The 20,764-nt window shown below is 40.0% G+C and overlaps 1 protein-coding gene across 2 annotated transcripts in view; it reads right to left on the bottom strand.

The window, feature by feature from the left end:
* Window positions 1–20,764, bottom strand: part of Itgav (integrin subunit alpha V) — a 77,364-nt gene that overhangs the window by 16,408 nt on the left and 40,192 nt on the right. For both annotated transcript variants that reach the window (XM_052182799.1, XM_052182800.1), the window contains exons 11-18: window positions 19,424–19,476; window positions 18,160–18,362; window positions 13,166–13,357; window positions 10,704–10,749; window positions 9,305–9,412; window positions 7,449–7,507; window positions 5,959–6,113; window positions 2,214–2,351 (exon numbers count right to left, since the gene is read on the bottom strand). In XM_052182799.1, coding sequence (XP_052038759.1) covers window positions 2,214–2,351; window positions 5,959–6,113; window positions 7,449–7,507; window positions 9,305–9,412; window positions 10,704–10,749; window positions 13,166–13,357; window positions 18,160–18,362; window positions 19,424–19,476 — 954 coding nt within the window. The remainder of the gene's footprint in view (window positions 1–2,213; window positions 2,352–5,958; window positions 6,114–7,448; window positions 7,508–9,304; window positions 9,413–10,703; window positions 10,750–13,165; window positions 13,358–18,159; window positions 18,363–19,423; window positions 19,477–20,764) is intronic.

Below are 20,764 nucleotides of genomic sequence, written 5' to 3'. Positions count from 1 at the left end.
TTTGTATTTCTCAGATAAGCTGTCTGAAATTTTGGAATAACGTCTAGTACAAGAAGTGAGGGATCCTTTTAAACGTGCTCCTGGCTAACCTATCCGAGCAGTGACAAGACAATCAGGGCTCCTCGTTAAGACACTGGCCTCTGCTGCTATCCCAGAAACTGCTGCAAATATTATGTAGGGAGAAAAGGGTCAAAATAAGTTCCCCCTGTACAAAACATTGGGAAAGAAGCTTTAAAAAAAAAAGAAAAAAGAAAAAAAACAAAACAAATGAAAAGAAACAATCAACTAAACAACCAAAATCAATCAATTAATTAATTAAACAAACCAGAAGCAAACATCAAAAAAATCTTAACTTGCTTTTTCTGGCTCTGGCCAAGGGACTGTGTCATGAAGAACACATGGAAAAACCCTCAAAAGAGAAACAGCCAAGCAAGAAAAGAGATGTTAGGAGAACCCAGAAGGAGCAAAAGCATGAAGGAGAAAAAGAAAATAAAGGCAAAGTCACTCTTGGCTTATTTGTTCCTATTTTAGAGAGAGCTTATCTCCAAAAAAAAAAAGTAACAATAATGATAAAGATTTCTAAAATAATTCTAAAACTATAAAGAAAAAATAGTCATAACCCATACATCAAAACCAGTACTAAAAGGCACAGGTAGAAAGTTATTTCTAAAGAAAGTACCACATTAAAGCACACATACTAGAAGCTCAGATATAAAATTAAACATGGGCACAACATCCATCCACCCCAAGAACAACTCTGAACACAGAACTATATTCACAAGTCCTTTGCTGGTGGATAGTAAAAAGTGGCAGATAAATTATAAATTATAAATTATTTTGTACCTTGATACCTAAATTATCAAGGTACAAAACAAAATATGTTTGTTAAAATACATAAACTACATGTAAACTTTAAAAAAATACTTCAATTTGCATTTTATATTGTCATATTACAATTCTCAAAGTATACCCCCCCAAAACAAACGCTGCTCATTATATTTTAGAACTGAGAACTGGGGCTGGAGAGATGGTTCAGCAGTTAAGAGCACTGACTGCTCTTCCAAAGGTCCTGAGTTCAAATCCCAGCAACCACATGGTGGCTCACAACCATCCATAATGAGATCTGACGCCCTCTTCTGGTTGTCTAAAGACAGCTACAGTGTACTTAAATATAACAATAAATAAATCTTTCAAAACAAAACAAAACAAAGAACTGACAACCAAGATTATGCTAATAAAATAAAATAAAATTCAAGGAAGATATAGAAAACAATACTTAAAGAGAGGCATTGTGCAAAGGGTTTTGCAAAATTACCAAACTGTTTGAAATTTGTGTTGCCTTATGGAAAGCATTACTTGTGGTGGGCCTGGAGCTCTGAGTGTGTGTGTAACGAGCAGATGAAGTCCGGAGTGAAAGCGTACTGTTTGATGTGGGCAGAGCAGTGTGCAGGACCGATGCATCAGACACATGGGAAGGGCAAAGCCTTCCCATACAGTGCAGGCTCAGAACTGGCAACGCTTTCCTCTGGTGTCAGTGCAAATATTGGCAATGTGTGCAAAACCTAGCAAATGCGCCTTCTTCCTCCCAGATGTTTATATACTGAGACTCCTCACCCACAGAGACCGTCTACAGGACTAGGTAGCCCTTCCCCTGTGTTGTACATAACAAACACACTGAGCTCCCCAGATGCTATGTGACATTTGGTACTCCTCCATCAGAGCGCACAGAACCCACCTGACCCCAGCTTTCCAGTACATGTATGTTTGTTTGTCCTTCATTCCTCTACTGTATCCAGTCAGGTTCCAGGACCAAGCAGGACTTGGCAATTACTTATATAATATATATACATAAAATTGCATATATATAGATATAGATATTGATGTAAATATAGATATATACACTACAAAATGTACACTCAAGATGTAAGTACTAAAAACTGCATGTAAATAAGCTGGTCTTTTGTTATTTCCCTTAGATCATTTTACTATTGTCTGAATATAAAATATGGTCCAGTGTTTCAATGCATATAACTACTGAATAGGTTTAAAGAACTCAGTCCTAAATATTTTGATTATTTCCCCCTCTGATTTCTTAATTAAACATCTACTGACACTGTAAAAACAATCTCTTATAATACTTAAGAATGCAAACTGTAAAGCCTTAACAAAAGATCAAAGAACAAGGTAGGAAATAACTTGGGGGCTGTGGTTACCTGCCGACTGACATTGGCCGGAGTGAACTGGTTCAGGATGGGCTGCAAACCTGTGGCATCAGCAGCCGTTCTCTGGTCCAACCGATACTCCATAAAAATGGTGATGGGAGTGAGCTTGTCTCTAAATTCAGATTCATCCTGAAACAAAAGAGCCTCAGGTTAAAGGTGGCATCACTCTAAACTCTGGAGAAATCCACAACCGGGGGAACCACAAAAGCAGCTGAATCCATCACAGAACATCCAGTTCTAACATCTGAAAAACTGTGTTAACTGGTAGTAAGCATAAAGTCAAACTCACATGGTTGTTCAGTAAGAACTATTCAGCAGGTTTAGTTTTATAATGTAACATTTGACTCATCAAAACAAAAATAAAAACCTATGAAGTGCATTAATCATGAACCAAAGTTCTCTGAAGAAGCCACATGTATTTAACAGTCTGCTAAGAGCTGAGCTCTGCCAATTATGCAAAGATGTAATACTTCAGATAATGAACCAGAGTTGTTATAGAATATTATTAGTCCCTTTTAATAACTTAGCTATAAATCTCTGCATCTGGCTTACTTTTGCCATAGCTAGCTGAAACTGCTGGAATCCATCAGAAAACCTGCTGGATATCTCAGCTCCAGGAACCAAAGAATAAAATATCTGAATCCTGTAGCAGATGTTAAAGATGGCATCTGAACCTCACAGAAGAGATTCCACTGCCTTTTGTAGCCCACTACCTCCCTTTGACCAACAGTCCCTATGTCTGTAAAAACATACACTGTAACACAGCCCAGAGTCTGTGCTTCAGGGAGGAGGCTCCCAGCCATGGTCACTCTCATTCCTTGAATAAATTCTTCTCTTGCCTTCCCTAAAGTGAGGCTGTTATTTTATATCGACATGGTAAGATGAACACTCAGGCAGCTAACCAGCACAGCAATCAGAACGGCATGAACGTGGCCTTAAGCTGCCTCTTTTCCTTTCAACCTTTGCGTCCCTTCTCCGTGTAAGCGCTGCTGAAATTTCAGTTCGCCCGTCCCCGCCTGCTCTGCTGACGCCACCATTTTCAAGCTTAGCTAGAAATCTCTTGTGGTCACTCTTTCCTGACGGCCGGTATTTACACGCCCAACTTGCGGGTGCCATATTTTATAGAGATCTAGCAGTGTGTGTGCCACTGAACTGTGTGACCCCCACTTTTGTTTTTTGTTTCTTTTGGATAACTGGACATGAGCTCATACATAACCTCTGATCTTCTTTCCACTTAATACTTTAAGCCTCATCCATGTTGTTCCATATATACAAGATTAAACTTTACTGCCAGGTAATATGTTAGGACAGTTTATCCGTTCTTCAGTCAAAGATGACTTGTGGTTTGATTTTGAATTACAAAATTTTGTTGCAGTGATGATTCTTATTTAGTCACAACATTCACCAGTTCTTATTTATTTTCCAAAACCTTCATAACAACTAAAGAATCATCAGCAGTGAATAAGCTTCCGCCTATCACATCTGAACTAGTCAACAAACAGACTTGGATTAAATTTAATCTTGGATTTGTTCACAGTCATGACTGCCTCTAAACAATGGTTCATCAGATCAGTTTTTTTTTTTCTTCTGCAGCTACATAAAATGGTCTTGCTTTTTTCCCCCTTCTTTATTCATGTAGAAAGTTCTCCTTCTAAATTCCCAATGTCAGCCCAGCCTAGAATGAACTCACCTTGGTCTACTGATTGATCTGGTAGCTTGACATATGTCAAGCTTCATAGAACATTAGACATTTTCCAGTTTTACTATTCTCTTGAAGAACAGAGAATAGTAAACGATCAGAAATGGTTCATTCCTAAGTCATAATACTGCATAAAAATCATCTAGGCCTTATGTTAAAAAAAAATAAAACAAAAAACAAAACAAACAAACAAACAAAAAAAACCCAAAAACAAAAAAACGGGGACTTAGGATGTAGAGGCAGGAGAATCCTGAATCCAAGGTCATTTTCAGCTACAAAGCATGGTTCAAGGGTCTAGACAACATGTAACATTGCCTCCAAAAACAAACAAAACTAATTTCAATTACCTTTCCATTTTAAAAATAGCTCTATATAATCATATATGAGTGATCCTATAGCTATTGGTTTTTTGTATCTCCTAATGGCAGGTGTGTTATATATGCCTAAGAATTATGGGTTTTTTTTATCCAAGTTTTCAAATATATTGATTAGTTTAAAAATTTATAATTTAAGTCTAAATTTTATCTATCCTTATATCCATTTTTATTTCAAATTTTATGTAAAAGTTTGTTCATTTTTTAAAATTTGTCAGACATTTCATGTAAATTAAATAGCATTTAAAGTACACAGTTTCCCTATATTCTACTCCTATGATAGTCCATTGATAATTTAAGTAATTCTCCATTATAATTGCTTTTACCTAAATCACATTCTCTTTTTCCAATCAATTTTCAACTTACTTTTCTAGTCCTGATTGCCGAGTGGTTTAGATCCTTGGTATCCACCACGTATCTACATGGTGAAGGCTTGATGAGATTGGGAGGTGGCAAAAGCTCTAAGAAGCCTAGGGGCTGGCGAGATGGCTCAGTGGTTAAGAGCACTGGCTACTCTTCCCGAGGACCTGGGTTCAATTCCCAGCACCCAAATGGTAGCTCACAATCATCTGTAACTCTGTTTCCAGGGGACCTAATGCCATCTTCTGACCACCACGGGTACCAGGCATGAATATATACATAGTCTCACATGCAGGCAAAACAGCCATCCACATAATTTTAAAGGAATGCATAATAGTCTTTGTTGTTGTTGTTGTTGTTTGTTGTTTGTTTTGGGGATTTGGTTTTTTTTTTTTCGAAACAGTGTTTCTCTGTATAGCCCTGGCTGTCCTGGAACTCACTCTGTAGACCAGGCTGGCCTCTGCCTCCCAAGTGCTGGAATTACAGGTGTGCGCCACCACCACCCGGCTAGACGGTCTTAATATCTAGAATATACCTTTAAAGAAATGGATAGATAGATAGATAGATAGATAGATAGATAGATACATACATACATACATACATACATACATACATACATACATACATACATAGATTAGATTAGATACGGATAGATACCAGGCACATAACATGTTATACATACATATATACATACATACATACAAGTAAAACAAACACAATAAACAATTCCTGTTCTGACTGCACATCACCTGATTCCCAAGTTGGACTGCTCCTGTGCAAGGGCCCTGTACTCCCTCAGGCTAGAGTCCAGATGTATCTCTGTGCCAGAAACCCTTCAGTGTCACACAAAGATCAAACAAGTCTCAAGCGGCAAAAGGCTTCAGTTAGATCTCAATCCCTGGCTGATGTCCTCAATCAAATCCATCCCTGCTTCAGGGTCCATCTCTTGCCTCAAACTAGACTCACACAGACGCTTACAACTCAGATTTTAAACTAGGAATTTGTAGTGGATTGCTTATTTTTTGGAAACCGGAGAGTTTTACAGACTTGAGAGTCCAGCAATATTCCCAGAAATAAGTCTCCTGACTCACTCAGTAACACAGTAGCCTCTACGAACATCCATCTGACAGGAATAAACTCTACCTTCAATAATGGCTTTGACACTGGAAAAGCCAGTTTTCTCAGGTATATTTCTCTGAGGTTTTTCAGCTTAACTAAACACTGATTTACAGGTAGGAAAAATCGTTGACATGAAAGAGGGGGTAACTATGATGAGAAGCTGGCCGGGCGCAAAGTGTCTTACCCGAAGATAGGCGACCAGCTCCTCACACTGCGTCTGGCCACCCCTGAAAACCGTCATGGTCTTGGAGTGCCCCGGGGACCTGTTATGGAGAAACAGTGCTCGACGGATGGCTCCCTTTTGCTTGAGTCTATCCAAAAGAAGCTCCACCTGGAAGTCTATACAAACCAAAGCATTTATAACCAACACATTCCTGCGGGCACCTTGCCATCCTAGCACTCTAGACTCTTCCTGCAGGCAGAGATAGACACGCATTTCTGAAAAGCAACTTCCTTCTAAATTCATTTAAATGCCTAAGCATTGTGGTGAGACAGCAACACATTAATTCCAGAAACTAATAACTAAATAATTCATTTGTAACCCCAAAAAATGTCATATGCAATTACAATGACAGTAATGAAGCCAAGTTATCAGATAGGAGAAATTTTGCTTTTAATTTAAGCTAAGGAGAAAAAAGCTTTTAAGTTAAGTAAGGATGTCCATGGACTGAAACACAAGTAAATTAAGACTTTTCCCACTGGGTGAAGGAAGCAGGCTGTTGGTAGAATACATGAGACCCTGGGTTTCATCCCCCTCACAGTACACACAGGCACATATCACACACACACACACATACACACACACACACACACATACACATGACTTCTACTATTTAATGCAAGTAGCAAGTGTCTTGTTGATTTTATTAAGTATTGATTAATATGTTTCCTCATTATTACATTTAGTATTATGAACAGTTTATATCACTGCAATGGTGTTTCCAATGAAGCTGCCCTTTAACGTGACAACTGAATATATCCCTCCTGAAGCAGACCGCCAAAGAGAATCTAATGGGCAAAAATCATTTTAAATGAAAACTCAGGCAATTGTTACAGTTACTGCCTTCTGATTCTTATTTCTATAAGCAGTTGCTTAAAAGGAACTTAAAGTGCAAAATTTTAAAACCTCTAGTCTCTTTATCTATTTAAGTGTTTAATTCCAAATGCAGGTGTATCCCTGTTCTGGTCTCCATGGCTACGTCACCTCTCCTTGCAGCTTCTCAGACAAAGAGAGCTCACTCCACCACAGACTTCTTCAGTCCTGGGGGCACGCCTCTGCTCTCTCCTTCCCGCGTGGTCTCCACATGAATCTGATCTTCCAGTGAGGGAGGTCCTGCCTGCCACCATCTGCACACTCAGCCTGAGAGAGAGTGGCTCCTTCTCCAGCCTGCCCCACTGACCAGCAGAAGTCACTATCCATTCACCCGGCAAACGTTGCCGTCGGATCACATCAGTCATTCCAGCATAGTCGGAATGGTGTTGGAGCCACAGACTCAACGCAGCAGCACAAACTTTACACCCTTTCCAAGGCCGGGGAAGGCTCAGTAGAGCACAGAGTCCTAAACATTTACCTCCTATCATCAACCACTCAACCTCCTAAATGCTGCCCCTATTGACCATTCTTCCACTCAGTGTCCAGCAGTGAAGCACGCTGATCCTGCACAAGATACTCACTGAGCTTCCTCGGAAGTGTTCCTTTGCCATCCGCCTTTAAGCAGAATCTGACATTAAAACTGTAAAAAAAAACGTTTTCAAATGTAAATTCTATAATCTAGTTTAGGTATATTACTGAGAACTGAATACCACCCAAATCTCACATTTCTAATGTAACTCTCCCTTAGTATTGGGGTGGAGGGAAACGGTTCTAGCAACCAGCCGTTCACTCCCTGACACCAAAATCCATGGATCCTGGGGCTCTGCAGACAGTTGACATCCTCCAACTCTAAGTCACCCACCCACAGAAGAGCTGTAACACCCACAGAATACATATAACATTTAATACAATGTAAGCACTATGTCAATATCTTGCTGTATTGCATTTTTAAGGAATGACAAGAAAAAAGTCTGCATATCTCCAGAACAGACACAATTTTTATTGTATATTTCTTTCTCTCCATGGTTCTTTGAATTGACAAATGCAGAGAACAGATGGTAGAGTCTACATTACAAAAAAATTTCATCTCTTTTTATGTTTAATATTTGTCCAGTATTTATCTATGTATTAATTGTCTGTGTTTGTATGTACATGTATGTACACATGCAGGGAGGAGCTTGTCTCTGTGTGCATACATGGAGGCCAGCAGTCCACTTTGGGTGTCTTCTCCTATCATGTTCTAATTGTTGAGACAAGGACTCTTAGTCACTGAAATATCAGGCAAAGTATATTTGTTGTTCTGTACCATGATCGCTATTCGAAGAGCTTGGGCTCTTCTGTCGAACAGGCTTGTATCTGCATACACTGCTCTAGGTATACCACCAGAAGGAAGCCTTCTCATGTTGACCACATTAGCAGAACTTACCAGCACCCACAGGAAATGTGAGAGCAGACAAGAGCAGTAAAAATGTCAGCTAAACCCTAACCAGCTTGGTTGCCAACCAACCACAGAGCTAGTGTTACGTACTGCTTAGCATAATCCAATGGAGAACTGCAAACTTTCAATGTTTGTAGCAGTCATTCAAGAAAGCCAGGAAAATGTCCTTCTCAGACTCACTTGAATAAAGCTTCCCTGCGAGCGTGTGGTTAGCCTCACACCCCTGAGTTCTATCTGACCTTCCGTAGGACCAAGAGCAGTGCTCCTCAAGACAAGCTGCTCTCGCTATCCGTGAGTCAGGGAGCTTTATTAGTTAAGTTTTATATTTATTTGGACATACATGAAAATTTTTAAGTTTTTAAAATAACATGAATCGATTTAAGTAAAAGATAACTATAATAAAGTTAAATAAAAATGTAGCAAAATTGATGGAAATTTTATATTTAAGATAGAAAAAATTATGATGCAAAGAACTCCCACACTGGATTTATGAAAAATAGACTGTGTGTGTGTGTGTATGTGCGTGCGTGTGTGTGTGTGTGTGTGTGTGTGTGTGTATGTGCGTGTGCATGTGCGTGTGCGTGTGTGTGTAAAACAAGCGAAAGAAAAACTATTAGGGAAAATTATTTTTTGTAACATTATTCACATATATGAAGTCTGAGAAAAAACACATCCTGTTATAAACTTAAATTTTCAGACGGGCCAATTTATAATTAAAATTAAAATGTTTTGAGGTCTGTTTACCTTTTTCTTCTTGAATACACTTTTGATGAAATACATTAAAAATCTTTCTCATACTAAGTTATAAACTATTTCTGGAACCTTCTAGATAGCTTCCTTGAAAGTCAACTTCTATAACCTTATCTGTGACATGGATATAGACTGCATTCACAGGAACTGCCTGGGTTTCTTATTTCAGCCCTGTCAGCTAACTTTGTGTTGTTTGTACAATGATGAAACTGTTAATCATCACAATGACTACTAAACAAAGATCCTTACCAGGAAACCTTGAGAGCTGTCCCAGGCAACGGGCAAATCTTATTGTCTTGATTTAAAATGCTAGGGTACACTTCAAGACCAGCATTTACGGTGACAACGGGTCTGGCTCTAGTTTTAAATGAGAGAGAGATGGGGGAGAAGAAGTAGAAGAAGAACAAGAAGAGGAAGGGGAAGAGGAAGAAGAGAGGAGAGGGAAAGGAGAGAAAGGTTATTTTAAAATAGATTGATTAAATTCTCATTTGCTACAGATGCAATTCAATGCCTATCACTATTGGTAATCGTAATGGCAATTGTACTAGCACAGATGTAAACATGAGATACCTGACTGTCTCATTTTACCCACAACGGACCTAATTCCGTCCTGCAGCCTGGCCATTGTTCAATTGCAGGCAAGTGAGACAATCAATCGGCCTACCTGAGTTCAGCTCAATAAAGCCCAACTGCTACCAGCGAGAGGACTTCAGCTAATTAGAGGGAACATGGCGAGGCGTGCGTGTGCCATAACCCTACCTGTGCTGACAGGCACGTGTGCAGGAGAGGAGGCAGCCATGCTACACAGGCAGATATCTACGGACCACACGTAAGGCAGATGTGACTTCTTAATGAGGAGGATATTTACAGAATGGCAGCTTACACATGCTTATTTTATACTCTTTAAATGTTTGTGTTCATTATTTTAATTGTGTGTATTTGGGGTGGAAATGGGCGGGGATGAGCGCAGATGCCTGCAGACGCCAGAAAAAGACATCAGACCCTGTGGAGATGGAGTTACAGGCCTGACACAGATGCTAGGAACTGAACCTGGGTCCTGCGAGAACAGTACATGCTCCTAACTCCATTCTTAACTGCTGGGTCATCTCTCCAACCCATTTTCACCCTTTAAATTTTTTAAATACTGGGTTGAAGCACACTTACAGCAGTTAAGAACACTGATTCCTCTTCCAAAGATCCTGAGTTCAAATCCCAGCAACCACAAAGTGGCTCACAACCATTCATAATGAGATCTGACGCCCTCTTCCGGTGCATGTGAAGATAGCTACAGTGTACTTAGATATAATAATAAATAAATCTTTAGGCCAAATCAAGTGGGGCGGACTGGAGAGAGCAGAGGTCCTGGATTCAAATTCCCAGCAACCACATGAAGGATCACAACCATCTGTACAGCTACAGTGTACTCATATACACAAAATAAATAAATCTCTAAAAAAAACCTATAGCTTTCTATTTCTTTGAGAGCTTCTTGAATATATACTATGTGCAGCAAACCTTGAAAATTTTAATAGAACAAATAATTTTGTCACTACTTCAAGAAAATTAAACTGAAATTCAAATGAGTACTTAAACTAAATATTTTTCAAATAATTAAAAATATTCCTGCATTAAATTATATGCAACATACCTGTATAAGACAGCTCGATCCACACCAAAAGCTCCTACAACTAAGTCTTGAGAGAGAAAAAAACATATTAATAATAAATATGGTTTTTAAAATATGCATTATTCTATGGCATGTTTACTGCTCCTGGGTTTTATTCTCAAAGCCAAGAAGTTTTAAGATAATGTTCACAAGGCAAAACTATTTCAAAACAGTGAATGAACTCTCAACCTCAGTTAGACTCTCCTTCAGCTAAATAAGAACATTTAGAGGGCTCGGGAGATGGTTTGGTGCTTACAATGGACACAGCTGTGCAAGTGTCTCTAGTCCTAACATGCCCCTGCTTGGAAATGAGGCTCTCCAGAGGCTCCCAAGCCAGCCAAGCTGCAGCAGCACACACATCCTGTCTCGAGGCAAGAATCAACCAGGTGACACCCCACACACATCCTCTAACCTCAGGCACCAGAACCACACATAAGTCAAATACCACCACACCTTGGCACTCACAATACACACACACACACACACACACACACACACACACACATGTACACACACACACATGAATGGGTGCCTTTGAAATAACAGATATAGAATTTTGTCCTAAGAGAATGTTTAGAGGCAAACAACAACAAATATATATAATAAAGGTAAAATAAGATACTACATACAGTTATTTGTTAGAATGGGAAATATGAAATTCATGTTTTAGAATAATAAATGTTTCAAAGAAACAAAATACACAATGAAGATTAATAAATGGTGTTATTTTGTTAAATTTTATATATATACATAATTTATATATATACTATATATGTGTGTAAGTGTGTGTGTGCATATATATATGTGTGTGTGTGTGCATATATATATGTGTGTGTGCATATATATATATGTGTGTAAGTGTGTGTGTGCATATATATATGTGTGTGTGTGTGTATATATATATATATGATTGAAGAGATTGCTCTGCAGGTAAAGAACACTGGCTACTCTTCCTGCAGATGAAAGCTTAGTTCCAGCATCCACAAAGTGATGCACAATTGTCTATAACTACAGTTCAGGGAGTGTCACACCATCTTCTGGCCTCTGACTGAATACATGATGCACAAACATATATGCAAGTAAAACACCCATTCATATAAAATAATAAAAAGGGCTGGAGAGATGATGCAGTGGTTAAGAGCAGTGACTGCTCTTCCGAAGATTCTGAGTTCAAATCCCAGCAACCGCATGGTGGCTCACAAGCATCTGTAAAGCTACAATGTACTCATATATGTAAAATAAATAAATCCTTTAAAAAATAATAAAAACATATACATTTACATATGCATAATATATATGTATATTTATGTGAATGAATGAATGAATGAATGATCTGGGCATAGTACCGTACACCTGTAATCATAGCCACTCCAAAGGCAAAGGCAGAAGGATTATGGGTTCCAGGACATACATAACAAACAAAGTGCATGAAACAGTCAGGAAGTGTAAGTGCATGGGGAATGGAAAGCTACATTTGGTGATCTTAAGCTTTGTAGTTCGCACACTGCACTCATAACAAAGCTCTGGAAAGATGCAGCTCATAGACAAACCTCGTACCACGCACCAGGCTTACCCAGAATCCAGAATGGCTATTCTGGGTCTTCTAAATTTTACTACATGTAATGAAACGATCGATTTTGATCCTAGATCCCACTACAGTAGTAGAGATCTAAACTGATGGCCTCACTCTAACAGATTAACTCCGTGGGAAACCTTGATCTCGTCACCCTTTTTCAGTTACTTTCACATCTACAAAACGGCCTTATCATGACCTCGATTAACTAAATCTCACAACATTGTTGTTTGGAAAATTTGGTGAAATGTTTACTTGTTTTGTTTTGTTATAAATCAGAGCGATTAGTCCAGGCTCCGAGGATGGCTCTGTGAGTAGAGTTCTTACTGCAGAAAGCATGAGGACTTCAGTTTGCATTCCTCAACACTCAAGCGGGCTATGGTGCTGTGCACCTGTAATCCTAGCATGGGGCTGGGGGAGACAGCAGGATCTCTAGGCTTCCTCAACCAGCATAGCCGCATTTATGAGCTCCGGTGGCGGACCTTGTCTCAAAGCATAAGGTGTCAGAAGCAAGCACAAGATGGCACAAAACACACCTCTGGCCTCCACATGCAGGTGCACTCAATACACATCACACACACACACACACACACACACACACACACACACACACACACACACATTCAGAAACACAGTGATTGCACCAGTTCATAAAAATACTAGCTCCTTAAAAACAAATGGCAATAGATAACATTTTAAAAACTTGGAATGCGCATTTGGTTTCTGTGTACTATTGAACACTCCCATCAAACAGGGCTGTTTAAAGTCTTCAGCAGTGTTTAAACATTAAATGGGATGATGGGCTAGAAAACAATTATTAATACTGTGGGGCCCGAGAAAGCCCAGAGTCACACATATCTGTAGGACATACCTGGATATCCATTTCTATCAACATCTGTAGCTCCCTTCATTGAATACCCAAAGCTTGGGGGCATGCTCTGAGCAGCCCACTGCCCCTCGAGGATTTGAGATGGCACCGAATTCAAGCCTGTGGGTCTTCCATTGAAGATATAAACAAGTCCCTTTTTATCTTCACCACCATATGGAGCAGCAATTGCAATATCTGTGGACAAGAGGGAACAGGGTGGAGAAGATGAAGAGAGAGAGAAGAGGAACTGTGGATTAGGAAAGTGGGCAGGGATGGCCAGAAGACATTCTAGGCATTAACATTCTTCATACAACCCATCTGTTAGGTTAACTATTGAGCTGAAGTTCTGCAGAACAGCAGTCTAGGCTGCAAGCCTGTAATCCCAACACTCAAGAGACTACACAGAAGGATTCTGAGTTCAAGGTCAGCCTGGGCTCCAGAGCGAGACTCTCTGAAGATGACAAAAAACAAAAGAGGGAATTGTACTTCAAAGGGATTCAAAGAAAACTATAAAAGTGACATTAATCTAGAGACAGGTGCCCTGAGTCTGACATTGGACAAGAGACTTAAGATTTATGAACTGAAAGTGCTTCATCTTAATTACAGATGTGGAAGAGAACACATGAAAACACTCGTCTAAATTTGACTGTGACCCTTTTGACGCCTCCTTCTAATTGATTTCTGAGTTTTAGCTTACAAAATAAAAATCTAGCTTATGAATTTCAAAGTTCTGACTTCTTCATTCTGTTCATTTTATACTGAAACAACATAAACATAATTTTTTAAATTCTTTTTTTTCTTTTTTTTTATTCAATATATTTTTTATTTACATTTCAAATGATTTCCCCTTTTCTAGCCCCCCACTCCCCGAAAGTCCCGTGACACTAAATGGTCATGGTGGCTTGAAAATAAATATGCCAATCCCTCCTTCCTCTGAACTACCAATCTAAACATGGATATCTCTTTGAATTGCAAAGGCTCCTTGATACCAGCCACACCAAACTGCTTGGATGTCCTTACTTAACAACCTTACACCTCCTTGGTAACATCTCCTGACATAGGAAACATGCCTGGATTGCACATTCTATGTGTGAGCCCATAAAGCCTGGAAATACCTCAATCACAGTAATTGCATTCTACTGGTCTTTAAAAAAAGACTATTTCGTACGTATACACACTCTATTGCATGCTGAGTTCCTCAAGAAGGTGTGTGGGTGTTTATCTTTTTGTTTGTTTTTGTTTTGTTCTATCTTGTTTTGTTAGAGACAGGGTTTCTCTACGTACACGCTCCCTCTTGTAGACCAGGCTGGCCTCAAACTCAAGAGATCCACCTGCCTCTACCTCCCAAGTGCTGGGTTAAAGGTGTGTGCCACCACCACCTGGCTAAGGATGTGTATCGGCGATCAACCTCTTTGTTTCTTGCTGTTTTGCTTTGCTTGAGACAGGGTCTCACTATGTAGCTTTGGCTGTCCTGGAACACTCGACGAAGACCAGGCTGGCCTCAAATTCATAGAGATTTGCTTACCTCTCCCTCTAGAACACTTGATTTAAAGGTGTGCACCATCACACCAGCTTTGATTAGCCTCTGATTTTCAGCACCTAGAAGACTATCTGGTAGCCACAAGCCCTTCGAATATGTTATTCCTTAAAGATAGATTTGTATCATGTAAAGTAGTCCTTTTAACTCTTTCTAAGTTTTAAAAAGATAATTCAAATTGACATATGCATTAAGAAAATATTGATTGGAACTGGAGAGATTGTTCATGACTGCTCTTCCAGAGGTCGTGAGTTCAATTCCCAGCAACCACATGGTGGCTTACAACCATTTATCTGTATTGGGATCCAATACCCTCTTTTAGTGTATCCGAAGACAGCTACAGTATATTCATATACACAAAATTAATTAATTAAAAAAAGAAAATATTAATTGATTAATATTGATTAATTTTCCAGCAAAAGATGGCTGTAGTCTGTGAGACTATTTAGTATAAACTGTCTCTAATCTCATCCATCGTGCTGGCTCTAGTCTGTGAGATTATTTAGTATAAAGTGTCTCTAATCTTGTCCATCTTGCTGGTTCAAGTCTGTGAGGTTATTTAGTATGAACTGTCTCTTTCTAATCCCATCAGTATTGCACACACAGTTACTGTCTCCCTCTCGGCTGCTGTCTAGAACCACTTGCACTGTTGTAAACTCACTTCCTCCCTGGATTACATTACTGTTCTCTTTGGGGTTTTTTTGTTTGTTGGTTGGTTTTTTCCGAGACAGGGTTTCTCTGTGTAGCCCTGGCTGTCCTGGAACTCATTCTGTAGACCAGGCTGGTCTTGAACTCAGAAATCCACCTGCCTCTGCCTCCCAAGTGCTGGGATTAAAGGCTTGTGCCACCAACACCCGGCTACTGCTCTCTTTAGGTCTCAGCCTTCCCTCTGTTTTCTTTTGTTAGGCAATCATGACAAAAACTGCACAAAATTACCCGAGTCTACGTGAAACCTAACGTATTGTTGTTTTCCATATGCATTTTGTGGTTTGACTGTGACATGTCCTGTCCCCCATCGCATAGAGTGAACACTTGGTCTCCAGCAAGTGGTGCTGATCTGGAGAGCTGTGGGACGTCACAGCGGTGGTCCCTGCCTGGGAAAGTGGATTAGTGTTTCAGGGACACTTATCATCTGGCCCCACTGCCTATCTGTGCTCTGCATTCCGCCGGGAGACACAAGGGACTGGAACTTTATGCTCAGACTGTAAGTGGAAGAAAAACCCCCGCTTCTCTGTGATGACCTAAATATGCTTGGCCAAGGGAAGGGCACTATCAGGAGGTGTGGCCTTGTTGGAGTGGGTGTGGCCCTGTGGGCATGGTCTTTAAGCCCCTAGTCCTAAACACAAGGGAGCTAGTCTAGCAGCCTTCAGATGAAGATGTCGAACTCTCAGTTCCTCCTGCACCATAGCTGTCTGGATGCTGCCATGTTCCCACCTTGATGATAATGGACTGAACCTCTGAGTAAGCCAGCCCCAATTAAATGTTGCCTTTAAAATAAAATGTTGCCATGGTCATGGTGCCCATTCACAGCAGTAAAACCCTAACTAAGGCACTCCCTGAAGTTACTTCATATCTGGTAATAGCAACAAGTAACTAATTCCCCTTTTGCTGGTATCTAAGGGGGTGGAGGACTCAGGCACTGGCTGTTATTAGAGCTGAACAAAATTAGACTAAAACTAACAGCATAAAAGTGTGTGTTTACACCGGGCGGTGGTGGCACACGCCTTTAACCCTAGCACTTGGGAGGCAGAGATAGGCAGATTTCTGAGTTTGAGGCCAGCCTGGTCTACAGAGTGAATTCCAGGACAGTCAGGGCTACACAGAAAAACCCTGTCTCGGAAAAAAAAAAAGTGCATATTTACATAAGCATGGCTCAGGTAACCTTCCACTAAAGATTTACCATCTGCAGTTCCCTAGAGACCATCCACACCTCCTACATATTTATCTCCTAACATTAAAACTTCTTTGTAAAAATCTTTTCTAAGACTTTTATTGTTGTTTATTCATGCTGTCGAATAACATAATAAACATATGAAAAGTGAGATGACAATATCAAGAAACCAGTCTTTAAGGTGTCTGGAATACCTTTAGAACAAAGCAACAGTGTTCTGTGTTAGCTGCTCCAAAAAGCATGGGAGACAGAGCCCAGCTAAAATGAAAGGGACCTGACAATTTTACACAAGGTAGAAAATCAAATAGTTTTCTTTTTTATCTCCAGGTTTTATTGTCAGTAAGCGATGACCTACAGGGGTCTTTCCATAACTTGCTATGAGCTTTATTCTACAGTTGAATACTATGTTCTTTGCTGACAAAAAACAATTTAAGACTATTTTAGGAAGCAAAATATGCCCTGGTCTAGTTATTCACTAAATCTAACACCTCTACGGTTATTCAAGCTGGTCTGTGACACAGCTGTCCACAAGGCAGGAATGGAGGCGTTTCCTTTTCACAATCCAGTCAGAGTCATCTGTACTACTGAATTTATCAAGTTTGCTTCTTAGTAATTTTCTAATATATTATCTAAACCCAAATATATTGCTGATTATACAAACAAACCAACAATTGTTCTCTCCTTACTATTCATTTACAAGAATCCCTGTAACCAGCTTCTGCCCAACTGTCAACCTGGATAAACTGTGGACGTTGGTCAGCGAGCAGACACGGGTCAATGCAGCAAAAAACAAGACTGGAGCTGCTCCCATCACTGATGTTGTTAGATCGGGCTACTACAAAGTTCTGGGCAAGGGAAAGCTCCCCAAGCAGCCTGTCATCGTGAAGGCCAAATTCTTCAGCAGAAGAGCTGAAGAGAAGATTAAGGGTGTTGGAGGAGCCTGTGTCCTGGTGGCTTAAAGGCTACTCTGGGAGTTAATTAAATGCTAACATTTTCAAAAAAATAGAATCCCTGTAACCTATATTTTACGTATCTAATTTTTAATCTGTATTTAAGACTTTGAAAAACAGCTGTGTAGTAAAAGCCAACTTGTTCTTTAAAGGTGTCCGTAACTATTGAAATATAAGACACTATAACACAATGAGCATAAGTCATTTAAAAGTCCCCATGAAAAAACATATAACCTCTCTCCAAGGTTTCACTATAAAGGTGCAACTATAAAAAATTAATTAATTAATAAAAAACCTTTAGTGGAAACTCATACCTGAGATAGGCCTTAAGTCATCATTGCTTTGACAATGAGCCTGGGAGCTGGTTTTTCACTTGGAACCAAATGGACACTAGAGGGCGCTGCCAGGCAGCAGGATCATCTGGCATTCCGGCTCAGGAAAGACAAGTTTTGAAAATTTTTTGCTCAGTATTAAGGGGGAAAAATAGCAACCTGTTTTTTAAGTTTGGTGCCAGTGGTGTGCTCTTCCATCTTTCCGGGAGGAGTTTTACACACACGAGCTCCTATACATGGCATTTTAGGACTTCTTCAGGTGACACAGAAAGGCACTTAGATCTTACCATTGAAGCCATCCTGGTCCAGGTCTCCCAAAGGCGCTATGGCACTTCCAAACCTGGCAAAAACCTCAAACCCGTTCAACTTTGTGGTCTGGAAGTCTCCCGATGCTCTCTGCAGAGACACTGAGACCTGGCCGACCTCCTGGAGTTTTCCATCTGAACCTCGGTCCATGAACAGAGGGGCTCCGATGAACACATCTGCGTAACTGAAAGAAGAGAATGGCCTCACACACCAAATCAACCTCTATCTGGCAGTTGTCATGTCTCTTAATTTCTATTTTTGTTCCTATGGGTGGTTTTTATTTGGTTGGCTGGCTTTGGCTTTTTTTGAGACAAGGTCTCTCTATGTAGCCATGGCTGTCCTAAAACTTGCTCTGTAGACCAGGCAGGCCTCAAACTCACAGATCCACCTGATTCTGCTAGGATTACTGGGGTGCCAGAAAGGGGCATTAATCCCTTAGAACTGGATTTAGGTGGTTATGAGACACCACACAGGTGCTGAGACTCAAACCCACGCCCTCTGCAAGGCAAGCCAGTGCTCTTGCCCACTGAGTAGTCTTCCCAGCCCCTCATCAGCACATTCTTATTAAAACTCCTCTTTTTATTCAGCGTCCACTCCCCACTCCCTTGCAAGCCCCTTCTGACCACATGGCTCAATGGTAGGCCATTCATAACATTACACTGCCCTTGTGAAAGACAGTGGTTCTCAATCTATTGTTCTTGACCCCCACAGAGGTCGAATATTAGATATTCTTAATATCAGATACTTACATTATGATTCATAACAGTAGTACACTTACAGTTATGAAGTAACAATGAAATAATTTTATGGGTGGCGGTCACCACAACATGAGGACATGTATTCAAGGGTCACAGCATTAGGAAGGTTGGGAATCACTGTTTTAAAATTTAGGACCAGGAGCTGGAGAGATGGCTCAGCAGGTAAGAGCACTGACTGTTTTTCCAAAGGTCATGAGTTCAAATCCCAGCACCCACATGGTGGCTCACAACCATCCATAAAGAGATCTGATGTCTAAAGACAGCTAAGGTGTACTGGCATATAATAAATAAATAAATCCTTTAAAAAAAAATTTAGGACCAAAGGTTTCCTCATATGTACGATTAGGGAGCATCAAATTGTTTTCTTAAAGGGACAGAAGATTAACAGGAAGGAGACAAAGAAACAGAAGAAACACTGTTTGGTTTTAGTCAAGCACTTATAAACAGAGAGGAAAGTGGTTTCCGGAAACATTTTTTTGAAACTTACTCATCCCCATTAATGTCAGTAGCAGCTACGGAAAATCCGAAATATGCAGCCATCTGAAGAAGAGGGGGGAACAAAACATTTACAGTTCATACAGCCAGATGACCATTTATGCTAACATTTATATCTCATAGAAAGGCTGATTTCTTTCTCTGTGCACTTAGGGTTTCAAATACAGTGTCTTTTTGTCTGTTCTCCTAAGACTATGGCCATCCGTTAATGAGACTTTTTAATTTTTCTAGGTTTATAAACAAAAGACATTTATTTCATGTGCATCGCTGCAGAGCCTCCGCCATGAGGCTTCTCACCCTCCCTCCTCTCAGAGCTTAACACAGCCAGGAGAGAGGCTACAGCCTCGATACCAGCACTGGGAGGGTCTTTCTCTGCCCACTGTGGAACCTTTCCTTTGTTGTTACCAATCTGTAACTTAGCTCCCTGAGACACACAAACAAGAATATTATAAAAGTATCTATACTCTGAATGGATTATAATAAACCTAAGAACTAATATTATGCAATGCAACTATGTACCATCAATAATACACACATCTGTGTCATGCTTTTGACATCTAATAAAACTAAAACATATAAGTCAATCTTTTCTTGTCTTCTCTTTCCTTTTGTTTATGGGGTTTTTGAGACAGGGTTTCCTCTGTGTAGCCCTGGCTGTCCTGAACTCAATCTGTAGACCAGGCTGGCCTCAAACTCACAGACCCATCTGGCTCTGCCTTCCTCGTACTAGAATTAAAGGCTTCAGAGGTTATTCTTTAAGGAAACTTTGATGACAACAAGGAAATGCTTTTGTGTACATACAATTTTACTTTTATTTTTTAAAAAAACAACAAACAAAAACGAGCTAGAAAATACAAAGACAAAATATTTTGTTTAGAAACAAAGGTAAAATATCAAAAACCAGTTGAGCAGTGGTAGCACACACCTTTAGTACCAGCATGCTGGAAGCAAAGGCAGATGGATCTGAGACCGAAGCCAGCCTGGTCCACATAGTGAGTTCCAGGACAGCCAGGGCTATACAGAAAAATCTTGTTTCAGAAAAAGACAAACAAACAAACAAAAAACAAACAAAAAAATCTACAGCCTGTCATAATTCTATTTGTAGCTTTGTATGTATGGACCCATTAAACTATTTCCACAAAATTCTGACTGACACAGGATATACCCTGAAAACAGAACAGAAGAACCGTGGCCTTCTTTCATTCAGACTTGCACACAGGAAAGCAGCAGCCAGCTGGGCCTTCTGCAGCGTGTGTCAGGCCACTCTGCAGACAACTTCCGTATTTTCACGTTCTATGTTTTCCTCAGTAATTTTCATAACAGGGTGTGAATT

Source organism: Apodemus sylvaticus, chromosome 5, assembly GCF_947179515.1.
Source record: "Apodemus sylvaticus chromosome 5, mApoSyl1.1, whole genome shotgun sequence".
Lineage (NCBI taxonomy): Eukaryota > Metazoa > Chordata > Mammalia > Rodentia > Muridae > Apodemus > Apodemus sylvaticus.
This window is presented reverse-complemented; position numbering and strand designations above follow the sequence as displayed.